At 42.2% G+C, this 23,588-nt stretch overlaps 1 protein-coding gene across 1 annotated transcript in view; it reads right to left on the reverse strand.

Moving 5' to 3' along the window:
* Positions 1-1,128: 1,128 nt before the first annotated feature.
* Positions 1,129-23,588, reverse strand: part of VEGFD (vascular endothelial growth factor D) — a 68,637-nt gene continuing 46,177 nt past the window's right edge. The window contains exons 5-7 of the mRNA XM_089693632.1: positions 10,252-10,355; positions 4,657-4,831; positions 1,129-1,351 (exon numbers count right to left, since the gene is read on the reverse strand). Of these exons, the coding sequence (XP_089549758.1) occupies positions 1,246-1,351; positions 4,657-4,831; positions 10,252-10,355 (385 nt within the window). The 3' untranslated portion in view covers positions 1,129-1,245. The remainder of the gene's footprint in view (positions 1,352-4,656; positions 4,832-10,251; positions 10,356-23,588) is intronic.

The following is a 23,588-nucleotide window of genomic DNA, read 5'->3' on the forward strand; positions in this document are numbered from 1 at the left end:
TCTCTGGTCATCTCCTGTACTGTGTCCGCAGTCTCTGGTCATCCCTGTACTGTGTCCGCAGTCTCTGGTCATCCCTGTACTGTGTCCGCAGTCTCTGGTCATCCCTGTACTGTGTCCGCAGTCTCTGGTCATCCCTGTACTGTCCGCAGTTCTGGTCATCCCTGTACTGTCCGCAGTCTCTGGTCATCCCTGTACCGTGTCCGCAGTCTCTGGTCATCTCCTGTACTGTGTCCGCAGTCTCTGGTCATCCCTGTACTGTGTCCGCAGTCTCTGGTCATCCCTGTACTGTGTCCGCAGTCTCTGGTCATCCCTGTACCGTGTCCGCAGTCTCTGGTCATCTCCTGTACTGTGTCCGCAGTCTCTGGTCATCCCTGTACTATGTCCGCAGTCTCTGGTCATCCCTGTACTGTGTCCGCAGTCTCTGGTCATCCCTGTACTGTGTCCGCAGTCTCTGGTCATCCCTGTACTGTGTCCGCAGTCTCTGGTCATCCCTGTACTGTTAATTAGTTTGCACTACTGTACGAGTTGTTTTTTCTAAACCAAAAGCTCGATATTCAGGTTTCATTGCAGTGTTGGCACTTTGAAAGAAATAAGTTGGTTTTGGGTTGCAGTTTGGGCACTCGGGCTCAAAAAGGTTCGCCATCACTGCACTAGGCACTCCTTTCAGAGATTTAGTAACCTGGATACATTTTTAGTTCTTTAAATATAAACAGAACTTTAGGGCTTGGTTCACACTGCCGCGACTTGGGATCCGACTTGTCAGACCCCAAGTCGCATGACATGTGAAATCCCATGTTGGTCAATTAGCAACACTGAAGTCACTCCAACTTTAGAAAAGGTTCCTGTACTACTTCAAGGCGACTTCTATCCAACTTGTGTCCATAGACTTTAATAAACGTCACCTCCAAGTCAGATCCTCATCTATATTGATGTTATTTGGATCTGACATTACAGAAAGATTACCCTGGCATTCCCTGAAAGTTGCTTCAGAGTTGCTTCAAAGTCGCACCAAAGTAGTACGGCAAATCAGGCAACTTTCAGGTAGTAGTAAGTGCCATTCTGTAATAATAGAACTAAACATAGCAGGATAACCAGACAGCCAATTACCACGCAGCAAAGAACAAATGCTTACATAAATGTGCTCTTTATTTGTAAAATATAAAATTGTTGTTCTTTTTTTTTTTTTTTTTTTTTAAATTCAAAACATTTAAAAGCCTGGATAATCCCGATTATGGCTTCCCTTTGTTACGATATGAAATAGGTCCTCCTCTGACAGGCATTCAAATGCTTTGAGCACACTCTCCTACCACCTGGACACACTTTGGCTTGAAATGGACAGTCATCTTTACAGCTGAAATAGAGAATAAATAATTCATAATTAGTAATAATACAGTCAAATAAGCACCCAGGGGAAGTGATGTGTACCTAGAAAAAGAAATACAATACATACCACCCAATTTTTGGAGATTAGAGCAAAGGGTGCCTTTTAACACAATGGGGTGGATTTACTAAAGGCAAATAGACTGTGTACTCTGCAAGTGCAGTTGCTCCAGAGCTTAGTAAATGAACAGAAGCTCTGCTGACTTCTATTATCCAATCATGTGCAAGCAAAAACACAGTTTTCTTTCTAATTTTCCTTGCACGTGCTTGGATATTCTTTGCAAAGTGGAGCTTTACCTCATTTAGAGTGCACAGTCTATTTGCTTTTAGAAAATCAACCCCAAAGTATGTTGGTAAAAGGCACAACCTGTTAATTCCTGTATATGTCTATATTTAACCGCTTCCCGACCACCCTATAGCAGGTATACGCGGCTGTCAATCACCGGGACCCGGCCGATGATTACTCGCCAGCGCCCGGTGACTGCCGAGCATCTCCGACAGGGAGAAGAACTGTATGTAAACAATACAGTTCTCCTCCCTGTCAGCTTGTGCACACTGCTTTGGATAGCTGTGCACAGTACAGCCATGCAAAACAGTGTGATTACAGTGAAGCACACACACAGAGCTTACAGTGAAACAGCACACAGTTAACCCTTTGATTGCCCCTCATGTTAACGCCTTCCTGCCCAGTGACCTTAGTACAGTGTTAGTGCTCTTTTTTTAGCACTGACCACTGTACTGGTGTCACTGGGGATGTCAGTGACACCAAGTCAGTTCCCCCCAGTGTCAGAATGCCCGCCGCAGTACTACTATAAGTTGCTGACCACCGCCATTACTAGTAAAAATTAAAAAAAAAATTTCAGTATCTATAACGCCATTTGTAAACGCTATAACTTTCACGTAAACTAATTCATTTACACATATTGGGATTTTTTTTTTTTGCAAAGACATGTCGCAGAATACATTTTGGCCTAAATTTATGAAAAAATTTAATTTTTAAAAATTTTTTTTACTGACATGTTTAATAGCAAAAAAGTCAAAAATATTGTTTTTTTCTCAAAATTGTTGGTCGTTTTTTTTGTTATAGCGCAAAAAATAAAAGCCGCACAGGTGATCAAATACCACCGAAAGAAAGCTCAATTTGTGGGAAAAAAGGTACGTAAATTTAATTGGGGTGCAGCGTTGCATTGCAGCACAATTATGAGTTAAAGTAATGCAGCGCCGTAACGCAAACAAATGGCCTGGTCAGGAAGGGGGGGGGGGGGTAAATCCTCAGAAAGGCAAGTGGTAAAGTATATGTTGACGTTTCAAGAAGTTTTTCATAAAAATCCGCCTATGCATTTCTACATCCAGCGAATAGTACATGCCATAGCTCCGCCTGTTGGTGAAGGTCCTCCTATTTCTGATACAGCTGTTTTGGATCCTCTTCAGAAAAATCTCTGAACAACTCCCCCCCCCCATATTTCTCCATCCAGCTATTGGATGCTGTTGGCTGCTCTTAGCCCTTCAAACTGCATGGATGTGCTGTGCATCCTCTCCTGGCTCCACCTAACATTAGTAGAAGCCGCTCCAGGGTGTTCAAACTCTGCACATGCTCAGTGTGCTCAGCTAGAGAGGGAGACTGCACAATGTGCATGTGCAGAGTTTTAACTGCTGGATCGGCCACTACTAAGGTTAGCTGGAGCCAGGGGGGTATGTGCTGTGCACATATGTAGTTTCAACAGCCTGGAAGGGGCCTAATATACTAAAATTCAGCCCCTCCTGCAAACAGCACGACAGTGAGGTATGGGGGTTGATCTTTTTCTGCAGAGAATCCAGAACAGATGTATCTGGAATAGAAAGGACTTCACCATTTCCAACTGGAGGACCTATGATATGTACTATTCATTAGATGCAGAAACGCGTAGGGGCATTCTCTGAATATCTTACAAATAGGTGAACTTACACTTAGATGTAACCCTAATCAGGTTAAATTTGATTTGCTAAAGCACTGTGTATCATCTATTTCCATTCTTCAGTGCCAGCTGCTTTATCATTGCTGCAGACCGACTTCTTTATATCACTGCCATTGGTAGAACATGCCTGCGCAACGTGTGTCGGACAGCTGATCGTAGTCTCAACCAGGGATGATGCGGGAGTACAACTGACTTTTGTCACCCCATAAATAAAGTACCCGAAGAAAGCAGGAAAACCAGGTATTTTTTTAATTAAAATTGTAAATATAAAAAGATTAAAAAAACATTTCCATGTTAATGCTTATATGACATTTTAGTATTTGGGTTTAAATCTACTTTTAGGACTTCTTAGTTTATCACTGAAAGATAGGCTACCTTGTATAAGCAAGGAGAGGTGGACAAACTCCCAGGATGCTTTGGGAGCTTTCCCTTCTATGCTGCTGCATAAGCAGTATGGGCAAAGATTAAAAAAAAATAGTAAAATGAAAGCAGAGGGATTTGTTTCTTCTCTAACTTTTTTCTAACATTTTTCCTTAATTTTTACATTATTACTCTGTAGCCAGCATCCTTATAAATCAGGATTTAAAGTGTATGTTACCCAGAGGTGGACTGACAACTCATGGGGCCCCCGGGCAATAGGGGATCATGGGGCCCTTGTGTCCTTTCCCAAACTCAAAAAAGCCTATGAAAAAGGAACCAGGGGCATCTCATGGGGCCCCCTACTGACCCCAGGCCCTCGGGCAGAGCCTTAGTGTCCAAATGGTCAATCTGCCCCTGATGTTGCCCCAACATTTCATATGCCTGATATGTGTCTGTTGTAATATGTACTTGAATGAAAAAGTATCTTGTTCTCTGCATTGCTTCCTTTCTGTGAAATCCCTAGTGATCCTGTCAGTCCCCCTGCTTTCCTATTTCAAACTGACCATGCTAGACATGGAAGAACATTCTGGGATTTTTATTTTAACAAAGACATGTAGAAAAATAAATTGTGGCCTAAATTTATGAAGAAATTGTATTTTTTTTTTATTGGACACGTTTAATAGCAAAAATTAAAAAATATTATTAATTTTTTCCAAAATTGTCAGTCTTTTTTTGTTTATAGCACAAAAAATAAAAACTGCACAGGTGATCCAATACCGCTGAAAGAAATCTCTATTTGTTTAAAAAAAAGAACATACATTTCATTTATGTGCAGTGTTGCATGACCGCACAATTGTCAGTTAATGTAACTCAATGCCGTATCGCAAAAAATGGCCTGGTCAGGAAGGGGAGTAAATCCTCTGGGGGGCAAGTGGCTAAACACATATGAAGTTTTCCTCACCTGCAGGTGTCTGGGTGAAATATCTTATTCTTGTCACAGCAGGAGTCCATGTTCTCACTACATTCATTACAGGTGCAGTTCTCTTTGTTGAGGACGTGGTTCCTGGGACATTTTAGCTTGCACACACATTCACAACTGTCTTCAAACTCCATGTGTGCACCACACAAGGCGAGCTCTGTGCCAAAACAATGCATCCTGGTGTGAGTGTTGACAACCGAAATAATGAGTAAAGTTATAAACAGAAGTCTGCAATAAAAGCAGTTTTCAAAACCAGAATAATAGATTAGGGAACTTCTCCAAGTTTTTTTTTTTTTTTACAAAAAATGGATGTATAACTAACTGTCTGGCATCTCTGGTGCAAGAAATTAAATCACAGTGATTGTACCAGCAACTGAGACATGACTTATGGATTTATCAAGTATTACTGGTTAATTTTGACCACTTTTGACATCGAGCAAAAGCATACTCACTGCATGACATGGATTGTAACTGCCTTTTTATTACTACAATTCTTCATAATAAATACAGCACTTCACGAACAAAGGCCTCCTAACCCCTCTGTACTAAACTGTATTGTAATTGTACAACATTGTCTCCATTTTTATTGTAAAGTGCTGTAGAAATTGTTGGCATTATATAAATCCTGGATGATAATAATAATAATAATAATAAGCTATTGGTACAACTAAAGTAAAGAGGGGATCTCAGAAATCACACCAAAATAAACCACAGCTGTACTTATCCCTACCCTGAGCAGCACCACAACTGCGCCACTATGTTTCAAACATAAATTTCATTTCACAAAGCTTAAACACAAGGATAAGAATCTTTATTTTAGCCACATTCCTGTCATTTTCGAATCTAACTGGACTTAACCAGTTCACATTTGGCCCATGTACATAAGCAGTGCAGGGGCGGGTGGCCGTTTATAAACGTCCTCCCACTTCCCTGCCTGTGACCAGCACCGCGATCCGGTGCCAGCTGTGTCTGGAGGAAGTTGTATGTGTCAAATGATTAGTAATTCTGCCTTTCCATTCCTAAGAATTACATAGCTCTGCCAGACAGCACTGCCTACTTGTTGATTTCACTTTATAAACGTCCTCCCTGCTCCCTGCCTGTGCGCACTCCCTGGGAGCGTGTGGCACTGCGATCTGGTGCCCGCTATGTCCCCCAGACACAGCGGAACACCGATCGCTGTACGGGACCTCTGCGTGAGGTCCCGATCATGTGATCACTAATTGGCCAATCAGTGATCACATGAATGGTAGTAAGCAAAATGTCACTTCCTAACATCATAGATTACTACTACTGAAATCTGTGAATGGTCACAGAGGTCACATGGTACAACGCTATTCGCAGCAGCCTTGTACCATGTGACAAGCTGTGACCAATCACAGCTCTCACAGTATTTCTCAATGGCTGCAAGAATGCAGCCAGGAAGAAGGAAAAATGATTGCTTTTACAGCCTTTATGGGTGTAAAAGCAATCAGTGTAACAAAAAAACAAATCTTCATCACCCCCCACAAGTAGTACAGTGTCACTATGGTGACACTGTACTGCTAGGGTGACAGTATGTTAAAAAAAAAACATAAATAATAATATAAAAAAAATAAAATAAAAATGTAAAAACATTTTTGAAAAATTATAATTTTTGGTTATAAACTAATTTGGGTTATTTTTTTTTTACTAAAAAGAGAGCTGAATACATTTTGGCCAAGATTTATGAAGAAAGATTATTTATTTGCAAAATGTTATAAGAAAAACACTTTTTATTCAAAATGTTTGGACGTTTTCATTTTTATAGCAAATAAAATAAAAATTCCATTAGTGAATAAATACCACCAAAATAAAGTTTGATCTGTCTAAAAAAAATGCTAAAAAACTCATATGGGTACAGTGTTGCATGACCGCGCAATTGTCATTAAAAGTGTGATAGCACTGAAAGCTGAAAATTGGTCTGGACAGGAAGGAGGTGAAAGTGTCTGGACCTGAAGTAGTTAAAGTGGTTGTGAACCTCAGACATTAAATATGAACAAAGCATATCCCTCTATAGTGTGTACTTGTCTCAATTAAGAGCACTAAGTGTTATTTGTGTATGCTGCTTTGTTCCTCTGCTAACAGCATAAATCACTTCTGACAAGTTTTCCTGACATCAAGAGAAAAATGGTGACAGGGGAGGGACCTCCAGCAAATTGACTGCATCAGCTCTGTTCCTGGGAACAGTGTGAAAGGGGATATGTTCCTTCCGTCCAATCAGCTCTCAGAGCTCTCCTCACTGACCTTCAACTCCCCGCCCTCTGCTTTTCAGAGCTGAGAGATCCTGTATAAATTGTGCACTTTGAATGGATGTAGGGGAAAGACAGCTGTAGATTAACAGGCACAATTTATATAGGAAGATTTGTTTTCTCTCTGTGTATCAGTCACTTCACTAGGTATAGGTAAGGATTTATAACCACTTTAATTGAAAAGAACTGTCACTTTTTTGAAAATAAAGATTCTTATCCTGTTGTGTTAGCTTTGAATCGAGCCTTGGCTTGGAATCGAATATTTAAAACTGCTCATTGGGACTTGACTTCCAGAGACACCTCCAATATGAAACGCATCATGGAGGATCCCGTAACATTAAATATGATTCTCAAATAAACATATTAGTTGCTTTTCTTCCATGACCCCTTTCCTGTTAAGCTGCGGTGACATAATATTCTACATTACTATATATTATAGCAAGTGGGTCAAACAACTTTTTCTCTCTGCAAATGGCTGCACTGTTTAAACTCCCCAACAGCCTTTTCACTGCACTTTCCACCCTGCTGGCTAGATCTACAAGTAGAAAAAAGTTCCCTCTTCCAACTCTTTTTCTTAGCACTATCAAGCCTGGTATTCTCCTCTTAGGGCCGGTTCACACTATAGAAACGTAGTCCAGATGCGTTCTGGATGCGTTTCTGGATGCACTTTTCTGCGTATTTTGGTGCGTTTTTGATGCATTTTTGACGTGTTCCAGTGCGTTTTTTATGCATTCCAGTTAATTTTTCCCCCTCTCTTCTTCAATTCAAATAGGGACATGTGCGTTCCAGTGCATTTTTGGTGCATTCCAGTACGTGTTTTATGCGTTTTACCGCGTTCCAGTACAGTTCTGTTCAGGTATAATGCAACATTTTGTACTTTTTTTTTCTGTAACCAGAACACACTGGAACTGCTGAACTGTGAACTATGACATTGATAGCCATATAACCTACTTTCTGTGCCTTTTGGATGCAGAAAAAAGCAACTGAAATGCATGTAGTGTGAACTGGCCCTTAGTCATGCAGTCAGTTTACCCAGCATGTCCTGTCTTCAGGCCTCAAGGGGCCTGGGTGCCCACTGCATGTATACCATTGCTTCCAGACTGCAGCTCCCTTCTCTATACACAATTCTCCAGTGCAGCACTCCTTTTTGCATTTCTCAATTTAGTAACAATTAACATTCTTGTACTACATATATTTGTGGATGTTATTCTCCTCTATACTGTCTGAAATAAGGAGTGTATTTAGACATTTCAAAACTGACAGCTGTGGAAAGACTATGTAGATTTTACTGGCTGCTTTTCCCCCTGACTTCCATGTGTTTGGAGTGAACAGTGCATGTGGTTGTGGTCATACGTGGCTACATTCCTACATACAATGGGTCCATGGAGAATGAATGTAGTCACCGTCTAACAGAAAGAAAAAAAACATTGGAAGAGGTTGAGAACAACACAAGGTAATTTTTTGAGTTTAGAATACAGTGGGGCAAAAAAGTATTTAGTCAGCCACCAATTGTGCAAGTTTTCCCACTTAAAAAGATGAGAGAGGCCTGTAATTGGCATCACAGGTAGACCTCAACTATGAAAGACAAAATGAGAAAACAAATCCAGACAATCACATTGGCTGATTTGGAAAGAATTTATTTGCAAATTATGGTGGAAAATAAGTATTTGGTCACCTACAAACAAGCAAGATTTCTGGCTCTCACAGACCTGTACCTTCTTCTTTAAGAGGCTCCTCTGTCCTGCACTCATTACCTGTATCAATGGCACCTGTTTGAACTTGTTATCAGTATAAAAGACACCTGTCCACAACCTCAAACAGTCACACTCCAAACTCCACTATGGTGAAGACCAAAGAGCTGTCGAAGGACACCAGAAACAAAATTGTAGAACTGCACCAGGCTGGGAAGACTGAATCTGCAATAGGCAAGCAGCTTGGTGTGAACAAATCAACTGTGGGAGCAATAATTAGAAAATGGAAGACACAAGACCACTGATAATCTCCCTCGATCTGGGGCCCCACGTAAGATCTCACCCCGTGGGGTCAAAATGATCACAAGAACGGTGAGCAAAAATCCCAGGACCACACGGGGGTACCTAGTGAATGACCTGCAGAGAGCTGGGACCAATGTAACAAAGGCTAACATCAGTAACACACTACGCCGCCAGGGACTCAGATCCTGCAGTGCCAGACGTGTCCCCCTGCTTAAGCCAGTACATGTCTGAGCCCGTCTGAAGTTTGCTAGAGAGCATTTGGATGATCCAGAAGAGGCTTGGGAGAATGTCATATGGTCAGATGAAACCAAAATAGAACTGTTTGGTAGAAACACAACTCGTCGTGTTTGGAGGAAAGAGAATGTTGAGTTGCATCCAAAGACACCATACCTACTGTGAAGCATGGGGGTGGCAACATCATGCTTTGTGGCTGTTTCTCCGCAAAGGGACCAAGACTACTGATCCATGTACAGGACAGAATGAATGGGGCCATGTATTGTGAGATTTTGAATGCAAACCTCCTTCCATCAGCAAGGGCATTGAAGATGAAACGTGGCTGGGTCTTCCAACATGACAATGATCCCAAACATACCGTCCAGGCAATGAAGGAGTGGCTTCGTAAGAAGCATTTCAAGGTCCTGGAGTGGCCTAGCCAGTCTCCAGATCTCAACCCCATGGAAAACCTTTGGAGGGAGTTGAAAATCCGTGTTGCCCCAAAACATCACTGCTCTAGAGGAGATCTGCATGGAGGAGTGGGCCAACATACCAGCAACAGTGTGTGCCAACCTTGTGAAGACTTACAGGAAACGTTTGACCTCTGTCATTGCCAGCAAAGGATATACAACAAAGTATTGAAATGAACTTTTGATATTGACCAAATACTTATTTTCCACCATAATTTGCAAATAAATTCTTTCCAAATCAGCCAATGTGATTGTCTGGATTTTTTTTCTCATTTTGTCTCTCATAGTTGAGGTCTACCTATGATGTCAATTACAGGCCTCTCTCATCTTTTTAAGTGGGAGAACTTGCACAATTGGTGGCTGACTAAATACTTTTTTGCCCCACTGTACATACTTGAATAGAATGGTTTAAAAACAGAGTTTAGCGTCATTTTAAGGTAATCTACAAGCAAAGACCAATAGGATTAGTGGCCAACAGGTAAAATAAACAAATAAAAGGAGCAGCATGACCAAGTCAGGTGGAGGCTGCTCATGGACGATGAATACACCACAATCCTTGTATCAGGGTATGAAGGATCAGATACTGTCGGTCTTGCATCTTTATGTATATTTGTACATGTAAATGTCCAGTACCTTCCCTTCTTCTGGTAAGTGAAGACTCCTTTTCCAGTACACACTCACACTGGCTGCTATCCCACTGCCAACCAGGAGGACAATGTCTGGTATTTTGAAGACACCTACAAAAAATAGTAAAATTACTACATTTTTGGGTATTACTTGTTTCGCCATAGTTGTACTTGGTAGGAGTTTGCGGGCCCAAAAATGAACTGAATTATTATTATATAGAAACACTCTTCTGAGCACTATTTGTGTTTAACTCAGTGTTTCTCAACCTTTTTAAAATCAAGGCACCCTTTAAAATTAAGCACAATCTTGAGGCACCCCATTCTAAAATGTAAAAAGCTAATAGTTTTACATAGGGTAGGCTCCATACATGTAGAACACCCAACATTAGAGGTGATGTTGGGTGTCTGACTGGTATTCCAGTTTTTCTTCATCCTCATCCTATTTCCCCTTGGCAGCTAATATGACCCCAGTTCTGAAAGAAAGGGGCAGGGGGTGTGGAGAAAAAAGATACTGTACAGGTGCCTTACGTCCTCCTTATCAACCAATGATTTCAGCGGTTGCAAGGATGCTGGCAGTTGGCCTGCACTGTGGTTGTAATGTTGCACAATGAAAACCGTAGCTTCGTGTAACAAAAAAGCAGGCTTGAACCATCCGCTGGTTTGGGCAATTTTTAGGGAATTTTTCGAAGGCAACCCAGGAGACAGCCTGGTTAAAAAAGGCTGGTCTAATTGACCACATAAAATAAATATGTTATACCTTTTAAACACTAAATTATTTCCTATAAATGAAATGTGTATGTCAACCCTAGGTTTCAAGCTAGGGTAGGATTTGTCTGTAGACAAACAACCTTCTGCACCCCAAGCAACAACTCTGCTAGGGTTGTCCTTGTTTTACTTTTCATGACCTACCTATGACAATGTGTAAGGAACATTATACATTAGATAACTGAACAGGTACAGTCAGGGACGAACTGACAACTCATGGGGCCCCCAGGCAATAGGGGATCATGGGGCCCCTGTGTCCTTGCCCAAACTCAAAAAAGCCTATGAAAAAGGTACCAGGGGCATCTCATGGGGCCCCCTACTGACCCCGGGCCCTCGGGCAGTGCCCGAGTTTCCAAATGGTCAGTCCACCCCTGGGTACAGTATGGGAAAAAAGAAAATCTTTTCATATATATTCATTGGTATCTGAAGGATATGATATTATCAAATCTGATCCAAATTCATTTTGAAGAATAGCTGTTTGTTAAGGAGCGGGCAGCCACTTCGTCCTTAACAACCATGACTCATCTTCTCTCAGTGGGATTCCCCGCTGACAGCAGAATCCATGCCGGGCCCATATCCGAGCATGTAGCTGGCAGGCCAGAAAAAGGGGGAGGATGAACGAGCACACCCCTCCTGAACCAATTTTTTTAATTTTGGCATGGGGTTCCCCTTAAAATCTATACTAGATCTAAAGGTCTGGTATGAATTTTGGGGAGAGACCCACACCATTTTTTTTTAAATGATGGCATAGGGTTCCCCTAAAAAATTATACTAGACCAGAAAGGCTTGGTATAGATTGGAGGGGACCCCCACACTGTTTTGTAAAAATGTTTCTTAACCGGCATTTGTTTTGTTTACATTCTGCTGTCAACGGGGTATCATGGTTGACAAGGATGTGATGGCCACTCACTCCTTTACAACCAGTTATTCTCAATGAATTTGTTATTTATTGAATTAATTAAAAAATGTGGCACCATCCAAATGAAAAGAATAAAACAAATGCATTTGGTTTTTTTCGTTATAACTTATTTCAGATTCATTGCCATTCGTTTTTACAGTCCTGGCCAAAAATATTGGCACCCCTGCATTTCTGTCAGATAATGCACCACTTCACTCAGAAAAATGTTGTAATTACAAATGTTTAGGCATTCTCATGTTTAATTATTTTAAGTGGAGAAACAAAAAGCCAAATCTGACATGTTCCATGCAAAACCCCAAAAATGGACTGGACAATTGTCACCCTAAATTTAATATTTGGTAACACATCACTTGGAAAAAATAACTGAAATCAATTGCTTCCTGTAACCATCAATGAGTTTCTTACACCTCTCTACTGGAATTTTGGACCACTCTTCTTTCGCCAACTGCTCCAGGGCTCAGATTGGAAAGGTTCCTTTTCTCAACTGCAGTTTTGAGATCTCTTCACAGGTGCTCCATAGAATTTAGATCTGGTCTCACTGCTGGCCAGTTCAGTTCTCTCCAGCGCTTAGTCTTAAACCATTTCTGGGTGCTTTTTGATGTGTGCTTTGGGTCATTGTCCTGCTGTAAGACCCTTGACCTCTGACAGAGACTCAACTTTCTGATACTGAGCCCTGCATTGCACCCCTGAATTCTTTGGTAGTCTGCAGATTTAATAATGCAATGCAGATGGTCAACGCATCCAGTGCCTGAAGTAGCAAAGCAACCCTAAAACATCAGTGAACCTCCACTATCTTTGACTGCAGGGACTGTTTTCTTTTCTTTAACCACTTGCCAACCGCGCTATTGTCAGGGCAGGAGCTGAGGAATGGACAGGCAGGCCTAATAACAATGTAATGAACTGGCTGGCGACAACCACCACCCACAGACCGAAGTCCCACAGGGCGCGGAGTCTAAGTCCCGGGCTGCCCTTCACCAGGGCCCCTGATGGTGGGGATGGACTTGACGCAGCCAGGAACCAGGTCACGCCCCCCGAGACACCTCAGCTGCGGTAATGGCCGCCGCCAATGGCGTGTAGCTAGTGGAAAAGACAATAGAGTAGTCGGGCAGGCCAGGTCGACAACAACGGGACAAAACAGTACAGGACAGCAGACAAGAATCATGGGTCACAAGCCGAGTTCAGCAACGGAGGATCAGATCAAAGGAGAACACAAAGGATGGTCAGGTCATAAGCCGAGTCAGATTCCAGGAGAGTCACGAGAGTCAGAACAGAGTTATAGCAACACAAAGACACAAGACACAAGTGCAACGGGCATGTGCGGACCACAGGCTTATATGTAATCAGCCACACCCCTCTGGGGGATGGAACTCAGAGACCAGAAGGCATAAAAGATTCCCACCATGCTCTGCAGAAATCCAACAAGGATGCCAGCACATGGAGAAACAAAACCTCTGGGAAAAGGTAGGACCTTGACAGCTATAGCCAAATGATGGCTACAGCGCAGTTGTCCAGTTCTTGGAGGGCGTCATATGACGTCCTCCCAGAATGCTCCCTCCTATATGCCCCCAGCGGCACGCACCCAGCAATCTACATGATGAGGTAAAAGGCCAATCACAACGGCCTTTTACCACATGATCAGCTTTGTCCAATGACACAGCAGATAACGGAGTAAATACAGTTGCCGGTTATTGGCAGCACTTTCCTCACGCTGTCACAGCTTGAGGAAAATACTGGCAATAACCAGCAGCTGTTACAGAGCAGATTGGCATTGATCATCAGGGAACTGATGATCAGTGCCCAGCAGTGCCTCCCACCAGTACCCAGCAGTGCCTCCCATCAGTGCCTAGCAGTTTCACCCATCAGTGCCCAGCAGTGCCACCCATCAGTGCCTAACAGTGCCACCCATCAGTGCTGCCCAGCAGTGCCGCCCATCAGTACCGCTAGTCAGTTAGGCCAGTCAATGCCACCAGTTAGCGCCGCCCATCAGTGCCTATTATTGCTGCATATCAGTACAGCATCATTAGTGCCTCCTTATCAATGCCCACCAGTGCCGCCTCATCAGTGCCACCTCATCAGTGCAGCCTATCAGTGCTCTATGTGTGTGAAAAAAATGATAAAAATTTCATATGGGTACAATGTTGCATGACTGTGCAATTGGAATTCAAAGTGTGACAGCACTGAAAGCTGAAAATTGGCTTAGGCACGAAGGGGGTAAAAGTGCCCAGTAGGAAAGTGATTAAAGGCCTCATTTCTTTTTCTGAAAACAGTAGAATGATGGGCTTTACCAAAAAGCCATAATTTTGTTTCCATTTAATTTTGGCTTCCTCAGGTAAGTTTTTTCAAACTCCAATCTGGCTCTTTTATGTTTCTGTGTCAGCAATCGAGTCCTCCTCGGTTCCCTACCATAGCGTCCCTTTTCATTCAAATGGTGACGTATAGTACAAGTTGACACAGTTGTACCCTGTGCCTGAAGGTCAGCTTGAATTTGTCTGGAAGTTGATCGAGGTTCTTTATCCACCATTCGAACAATCCTTTGTTGCAATCTTTGATTAATTTTTCTCTTTTGTCCACGTCCAAGGAGATTAGCTACAGTGCCATGGGCTGTAAACATCTTGACAATGTTGTGCACAGTGGACACAGGAACATTAAGATCTCTGGAGATGGACTTGTAGCCTTGAGATTGTCCATGCTTTTCCATAATTTTTGTTCTCAAATCCTCAGACAGTTCTTTGCTGCTCTTCCTCTTCTTCATGCTCCATGACACACAACAGAAAGGTTGATTCAATCTTTCACTATTTTAACTGGTTACCGGTGTGATTTACATATTGTCAGCACCTGTTAATTGATACAGGTGAGTTTAATTACAAATTACAGGAGCATCACAAACTTGAAATTAAATTATTTCTTACAATTTTGAGAAGGTGCCAATCATTTTGTCCAGTCCAGTATTGGAGTTTTGTGTGGAATGTGTCAGATTTGGATTTTGTTTCTCCACTTTTTTGTGTCATAAAAATACAAACAAAAGAAATAAACATGAGAATGCCTAAGCATTCATAATTGCAACAATTGTCTGGGTGAAGTGGTGCATTATCTGACAGAAATGCAGGGGTGCCAATATTTTTGTCCATCACTGTGTGCCCATTCTGAAATTTGCATACATACGAAGCTCCAAAAGAGAAATTTTCACCCGAAACATGAATCAAAGCAAATCACACACCTGCACAATCAGTGTACTAGTTGTCTGCAAAACATGGACCTAGGATTGCAGACTTCACCCCTCTCAAATCTCTACTAAACCTCTGGACTCCAGGGACCAGATTGGGTTTTACCAACTTCTGAGAAAACTGAAAATCCAGTTTCCTCTGTATGCAACAAGCACCCTGGAGCCCCTAAACCTGTCTGGGTGAAAACCCTGGGTGGCACGAAACCCTTTTCACACCGTGGCAGGGCACAGCAATGTCACACTATATATGAAGAAATTTAAGTTTTTGTTCCTATTTGAAGTGTTTTCACCATAGCTTGTGATAGCTCAGCAAGTACAGTGGGGCAAAAAAAGTATTTAGTCAGCCACCAATTGTGCAAGTTTTCCCACTTAAAAAGATGAGAGAGGCCTGTAATTGGCATCATAGGTAGACCTCAGCTATGAGAGACAAAATGAGAAAAAAAATCCAGACAATCACATTGGCTGATTTGGAAAGAATTTATTTGCAAATTATGGTGGAAAATAAGTATTTGGTCACCTACAAACAAGCAAGATTTCTGGCTCTCACAGACCTGTACCTTCTTCTTTAAGAGGTTCCTCTGTCCTGCACTCATTACCTGTATCAATGGCACTTGTTTGAACTTGTTATCAGTATAAAAGACACCTGTCCACAACCTCAAACAGTCACACTCCAAACTCCACTATGGTGAAGACCGAAGAGCTGTCGAAGGACACCAGAAACAAAATTGTAGACCTGCACCACGCTGGGAAGACTGAATCTGCAATAGGCAAGCAGCTTGGTGTGAACAAATCAACTGTGGGAGCAATAATTAGAAAATGGAAGAGATACAAGACCACTGATAATCTCCCTCAATCTGGGGCTCCACGCAAGATCTCACCCCGTGGGGTCAAAATGATCACAAGAACGGTGAGCAAAAATCCCAGGACCACATGCGGGGGACCTAGTAAATGACCTGCAGAGAGCTGGGACCAACGTAACAAAGGCTACCATCAGTAACACACTACCCTGCCAGGGACTCAGATCCTGCAGTGCCAGACGTGTCCCCCTGCTTAAGCCAGTACATGTCCGGGCCCGTCTGAAGTTTGCTAGAGAGCATTTGGATAATCCAGAAGAGGATTGGGAGAATGTCATATGGTCAGATGAAACCAAAATAGAACTGTTTGGTGGAAACACAACTCGTCGTGTTTGGAGGAGAGAGAATGCTGAGTTGCATCCAAAGAACACCATACCTACTGTGAAGCATGGGGGTGGCAACATCATGCTTTGGGGCTGTTTTTCTGCAAAGGGACCAGGACGACTGATCCATGTACAGGACAGAATGAATGGGACCATGTATCGTGAGATTTTGAGTGCAAACCTCCTGCCATCAGCAAGGGCATTGAAGATGAAACGTGGCTGGGTCTTCCAACATGACAATGATCCCAAACATACCGCCCAGGCAACGAAGGAGTGGCTTCGTAAGAAGCATTTCAAGGTCCTGGAGTGGCCTAGGCAGTCTCCAGATCTCAACCCCATATAAAACCTTGGGAGGGAGTTGAAAGTCCGTGTTGCCCAGCGACAGCCCCAAAACATCACTGCTCTAGAGGAGATCTGCATGGAGGATGGGCCAACATACCAGCAACAGTGTGTGCCAACCTTGTGAAGACTTACAGGAAACGTTTGACTTCTGTCATTGCCAACAAAGGATATATAACAAAGTATTGAGATGAACTTTTTATATTGACCAAATACTTATTTTCCACCATAATTTGCAAATAAATTCTTTCCAAATCAGCCAATGTGATTGTCTGGATTTGTTTTCTCATTTTGTCTCTCATAGTTGAAGTCTACCTATGATGCCAATTACAGGCCTCTCTCATCTTTGTAAGTGGGAGAACTTGCACAATTGGTGGCTGACTAAATACTTTTTTGCCCCACTGTATGTACTGTATGCATTAGGAAACAAAGCTCAACTCACCAACAAAATATCAGGTAATTGTTAAATAATCATATTCTGTGATTTTATCAGATATTTGTGCTAAACCATGTATTATGCATTCATTTTAATTAGATAAGTTTCTTTAGGAAAGATTATATTTTAATCTGGAAACAGCATCTTTTTGCAAGTGTGTAGGTCATATGTTTTAACTGATTGAGGTTTTCAATGACTTTCTACATGACTGATTAAATGTGACCTAGTCTTCAAAGAATCTGTTTAGCTATACTCAATTCTGTGGCATTTGGAAATAATATTTTATTTATCACAGGTACTTATATAACACAGTGCTTTACACACACACACACACACAGACACACACACACACACATATATATCAGGGGCGGACTGACCATTTGGAAACTTGGGCACTGCCCGAGGGCTCGGGGTCAGTAGGGGGCCCCATGAGATGCCCCTGGTATCTTTTTCATAGGCTTTTTTGAGTTTTGGCAAGGACACAGGGGCCCCATGATCCCCTATTATCCAGGGGCCCCATGAGTTGTCAGTCCGCCCCTGATTTTATATATATATATATATACTGTATATATATATATAATACATTCACATCAATCCCTAAACCTCAAGGAGTGTACAATCTAAGGTCCTTGACAAACATACATTTACATACTAGGGACAGTTAATCTACCAGCATGTCTTTGGAGCGTGGGAGGAAATCAGAGTACCTGGAGGAAACCCACACAGCCACAGGGAGAACATGAAACCTCCAGGCAGGTGGTGCCATGGCTGGGATTCAGAACCAACAACCCTAGTGCTGCCAGGTGGAAGTGCTAACCATTTGTCCACTGTGTTGTGAATGCATACACTGTGCAACCATAAGGCTCCACATTGACATTAAAACTAAACGCCAGCCTTATCTTTAGTCTTGCACAGTTGTACAGGTTCTTCTCCCTAACTTTTTGCCTCGGGGATGTCCTTTCTTGAGCCATCTAACCCCCTCTTTTATTTATTGGATTTCAGTTATCTCAATTAATACAAAGGCTCAGCTTCACATGTGGGCATTAACAGTTTGCATGCAAATAAAATTTGCTTAACAAAAATACCATTTTTCATTTTTCTATGTTTCTAAATCCACTCCTCCAGACTGAAGCCCATCTATGATAGCATTTTGAAATTTGTATGACTCATCTCAAGAGCCGGCCCAGTGTTTGCATCAGGGTTGACAGCTCTTGAGAGCAGAACAAAGGCAAGAGTGCTGTGATATTTTCAAGATGTTTCCACAAGCTCTTCCACCAGCCTGCCATATTCTGCCTTCAAGAAATAATATGAAAACAGAAAGGTTTTACATAATTTCAGTAGCATGTTGATGAGTGGGGGGTGGGGTGGAACCATGGAAGGCAAAATACTGTATAGGCAGATTAATCTTCAACCCACCTCTTCAGGGAAGCCTACCCCACCCTCACCTAACAGCCGCTGCCCTTCCCTCCTCCTACCACTCCATCCCCCACAGCCGTTTCCTCCTGTGCCTCTACCCCCTCCCTCCTAGATTGTAAGCTCGAAAGAGTAGGGCCCTCTTACCCCTTGTGTACTGTTTGATGTTACTGTTCTGTTTCATGTATTGTCCCCCCCTCTATTGTACAGCGCTGAGCAAACCCTTTGGCGCTATATAAACTCGATAAATAAATAAATAGCTCCTTAAAAGAGCTGAGGACATATGATGTAATAGTGCTGGATGTTTTATTATACTTCTGCAGACAGTCCCCTATGGTCACTTTTGTAAATGTATCAATATTTACAGATGACACAGATTTAAAATACAATGTTCAGTATATTATGCAATTCAAAGATATTGTGATTTGCTAAAGACCAAACATAATATTAATCAGATGAGTTTATTGCCTAGAAGATTTAAGGTGAACCAACTCAAATGTTGTATATTAAAGCATATGCGTGTTTGGTATCAAACTGATCAATATTCTTTTATACATTTGAGTAAACACTCATTATCAGTCATAGCATGAATTATGGAAATGGTATGCGGCTTAACTCTGGGCAGCTTATCTATGTGTTAGTATAGGTCACTAACCCCAGTTTTCTGTAAAACTTTTACAGTAGGCTATATTCCTTATATTTCCCTTGCTGCAGTATCATAAAAAGACTTACATCTAAACATTTTGTTGATGACTTGCAGATTTTGGTGAAATGAGAATGGCAGCTTGTTCAACAAAGCTTTCTGCTTCTCCCACTCAGCTTGGGGTCATCAGACCTCATTCATGAAATGAGGTGACATGAAGAGGACACCTTGTTCAATATGCAGTAACTTTCCCCTTCTCCCCACTCAGCTTGGTGTCATCAGACCTCATTGGTGAAATGAGGAGGGCACCTTGTCCAATATGATTTTCCCCTTCTCCCCACTCAGCTTGGGATCATTAGATCACATTCTTGAAATGAAGATGAAATGAGGTATAATGAGGATGGCACCCTGTTCAATATGACTTTCCTATTTTTCTCACTCTGCTTGGGGTCATCAGACCTCATATACAATCAGGCTCATTAAAGCGGAGTTCCAGCTGAGAAAAAAAAAAGTCAGCAGCTACAAAAACGGTCCCTCACCACCGCTGGTTTCACCGGCCATCTTCTCTCCCTGGTGCTGGCATCTTTAGTGTGGACACCTGGCTGTGACAGCTTGCGGCTTCACAGCCAGGTGCCAACTGTGCATGCGTGAGAAGCGGTGCACTTTGTGAGTGGCCCCGTAGTCTTCTGCGACCTGTCAGAAGACTACAGGGAGAGAGGGAGGGAGGACAACTTCCGCTTCTGATCGCCTAGGTCGGGTGTCGGCAACCCGTGGCTCCAGAGCCGCATGCGGCTCTTTTTCATCTTTGCTGCGGCTCCGGAGCACACTGCCCACCAGGTGACAGGCAATAGGGTTTCAGTGGTCGGCAAGCCGCAGATCGCAAGCCACATGCGGCTCTTCTGTGTGCCGGGCGCCCGCTCCCCTCCCTCCTCTCGGGCGGCCGCCTCAAAAGTCAGGACTCTTTTAATCCGGCCCGCGGAGCGTGGAACATTGGCTGTCAGGATGTAGGCGGGGCAGCCAGGATGTAGGAGGGGCAGCGTGACAAACTCCTCTCCTTTCACAGTCCGCCCTGAAGACCGGAACACAGCGCGGGAACACAGCGAGAGGAACGCGCGGAGCAAAGGTAAGTGAATTGAGACAATATGGGGAATGAATTACTATAGGGGGAATGAATTACTATGGTGGATGAATTACTATATGGGGGATGAATTACTATGGGGGATGAATTACTATATGGGGGATTAATTACTATATGGGGGATGAATTACTATATGGGGGATGAATTACTATATGGGGGATGAATTACTATGGGGGATGAATTACTACATGGGGGATGAATTACTATGGGGGATGAATTACTACGTGGGGGATGAATTACTATGGGGGATGAATTACTATATGGGGGATGAATTACTATATGGGGGATGAATTACTATGGGGGATGAATTACTACATGGGGGATGAATTACTACATGGGGGATGAATTACTATGGGGGATGAATTACTACGTGGGGGATGAATTACTACGTGGGGGATGAATTACTACATGGGGGATGAATTACTATATGGGGGATGAATTACTATATGGGGGATGAATTACTATATGGGGGGTGAATTACTATACGGCGTAGCTACTCAATGTGGTTCAGCTCCGCCTCGCCACGAGTACAGTGCCTGATGACGTTGGGATTTGTTTTAAATGTTGCAATGGTTTTGCGGCTCCCAGTCCTTTTTTTTCCCTACGGAAACGGGTCCAAGTGGCTCTTTATGTCTTAAAAGTTGCAGACCCCTGGCCTAGGTGATCACAGCGGAAGTGGGAGTGGGTACTTGTCGAATTCAGGTATCTGCACCCCGCTCCCCAAAGGTTCCAATCCTTAATGGGGAGCGGGGGACAAAGCATTAAAGCAGAACTTCCCCTTTCGGGTGGAACTCCACTTTAACAGGCTGTGCAGATCCCGGCCAAGTTGTTTAACTGGAATTTACGGTGGCCTGCTTTATGTCCCAAGTTGAGCTAACATGGGCGGTTCAATCTTTTCTTTGCCTTTCAAAAGTTGTCACCCCTTGCTGCAGAATAGAAATCATATTTAAATCTAAATGTTTTGTCGCAGACTTGCAAATTTTGGCACTGTGTTCTCCCCTTCTTCCAACTCAGCTTGGGGTCTTCAGATATCATTATTGTCATGTTTTTCTGAGCACAGATCTTTAAATAATGATGTGAGGGCTGCAAGGCAATAATGCTAACTGTATAGACACTGAGCTCAAATAAATTAAACATGTAACCCACTTTAACTGTTAGGTTTTTTTTTTGCTTTGTGTTGGAATTTATTGCATCAGACTTTTGAAATGAAAATTAAATGATAATAAAATAAAGAGCAGTTTGGCAAACATTGGAATTTTGCCTTACTTGGCTATGACATGTGGCTTTCTCACAAGTTTCAGCGTGACTAATTTTTATAGATAAGCACAATAATAGCCTAATAGTTTATCCAACAACACATTATTTTCTTCATGAACTATTTATTTCTTCTTTTTACTGCATGTTATAAAACAAATAGCTTTATTATTGCATTGTTGTGTATATTGTATTAAAGATTCTTTTATTCTGCTTTTAGTCTGCATATATTAAATGTCCAATTTATTTACCTCTGAGGCATTCTTAGGGCCAGACACATAATTTTACATTGCAGGGGATCTGAGTACAGCAGAATAAGTTAATAGGAAACAGATCGCACTGGAATAGTCATGTTTATCATTCCATTGTCCTCACTACTCAAGCATGCACATAACGCAGTCTTCTACAGTTCTTTAGAACTGTCTGCATATTTGCCTACCTGGAACTGAAATGTAATCAGAGTGAGTACATACCTGAGAATGGCACCATGCTTTCTGTACAACTATTTTTCCTATTTTTCATACTGAATCCTCCATATTTACCTCAAAAAATCCTGCTGTTTATTGGGAGGACATCACCCCCCCCCCCCTTAGTGAAAACAGGACAAAACACATGTTTTTAGGAATGCAGACGATGATATTTCTCCTTTTTTGTGAAACATTCCTTTTTATTGTGTAAGAATGCCTATTAGGCACGCATGGCTCGGTCACATTTTGTTAAGTCTTACAAATCTTTTAAAGCATTCATTGCAACAAAGCATTATAGAACCCATTTTAATCACAACTCCCATTTGAATAACGTTCCAGGAATGAACACATTGTGGTCACAGTATTTTCACATAGGTAGTCATATGTTTTTTTAGTACCCTGTATAGATTTCCCAAATGTGCTTACCTACAGCATCATTCAGTCCCCCTGCCCTGCCCAAATATTTGACGTTCTAATTTTGCAAAGTTGCCACATTTTCCTCTGCCACAAAACAGTCCCACAGGCTCATCATTATACTGGGCAGTCCCACTGAATGTGTGAGAGATGAATAAAGAGAGTTAGTAAAGTCCAACACTACCAGAAAGTGCCAAAGTTTTGCCCTATCAAAATGACTTGGCATTCAAGAGACTGAACAGGAAAGGTCAATTGCTTCCTAAAACTACTGGAGGTTTTTATTGCAGATGGTGGCACTCTGGCTATGAAAAGGGTATGAATGGTGAGCTACTCCTACTCAAAGCTCCTACACACTGGTACACTTTAAGGTCACCATAGATATCAGTCACAAATATTGGCTGCAGGGTCCCTAGAAACGAATTGTTGCATCATGCACTCATTATGTGTAGTGTAGACTATGGAGAAGAGCCAGATAGGCATACTAGAGATTGCTGTGGCACCTATTTGCTGTAGGGGAAAAAATTGCAATCGGACATACTTTCTTGAACTGTCCAATCTCTGGTCTACCAGGCAAGCCTCAGCTGGAAAATTCTGCTAGTGACTCACTGACTTGAGATTGTTTCCTAATTTAGCTAACAATTGACAAATAATGAGACTTTCATCGAATGTCATTAGTTCTAACTGCTGATAACAATGGTCGCTATGTCAAATACTGATCATTATAGTTTAATGAACTAAGCCACATGACTGCTTAGCAGTGGAATTACTAACCATTAAGGAAGAACATTTTTCTTGGCTGGAGATAAGCAAATACGTTGCATGAGTTTTTAGGCTAACATATGACTAATTTTGTATGTGTATGTTTAAATTTCAAGAAAAATATGTTATCCGGACTTTTGCAAACAATATAAGGGGCTTGGTATATGAAGGCATTTGTCCTTAGTTGTCTCTACTGAGTAATCTCTAATATTCAGTATGGTGCTCAGGACATGCACTTGGCAGTAGCAGCACTGCAAATCAATCAAGGTTTACTGCAGTGCACAGAATGCTGATGGGAGGGTAAATCACAGGATTGACCTCATCAGTGCATTGCTGCTCCTTTACTGTCCAATTACAGGCTGGGGTTGTCCTTGCCCAAACAGTGCTATTATAATAG

The sequence above is a fragment of the Staurois parvus genome, unplaced genomic scaffold, assembly GCF_062004578.1.
Source record: "Staurois parvus isolate SC_StPar_1 unplaced genomic scaffold, SC_StPar_1.0 ptg000635l, whole genome shotgun sequence".
In the NCBI taxonomy this organism is placed as follows: Eukaryota; Metazoa; Chordata; class Amphibia; order Anura; family Ranidae; genus Staurois; species Staurois parvus.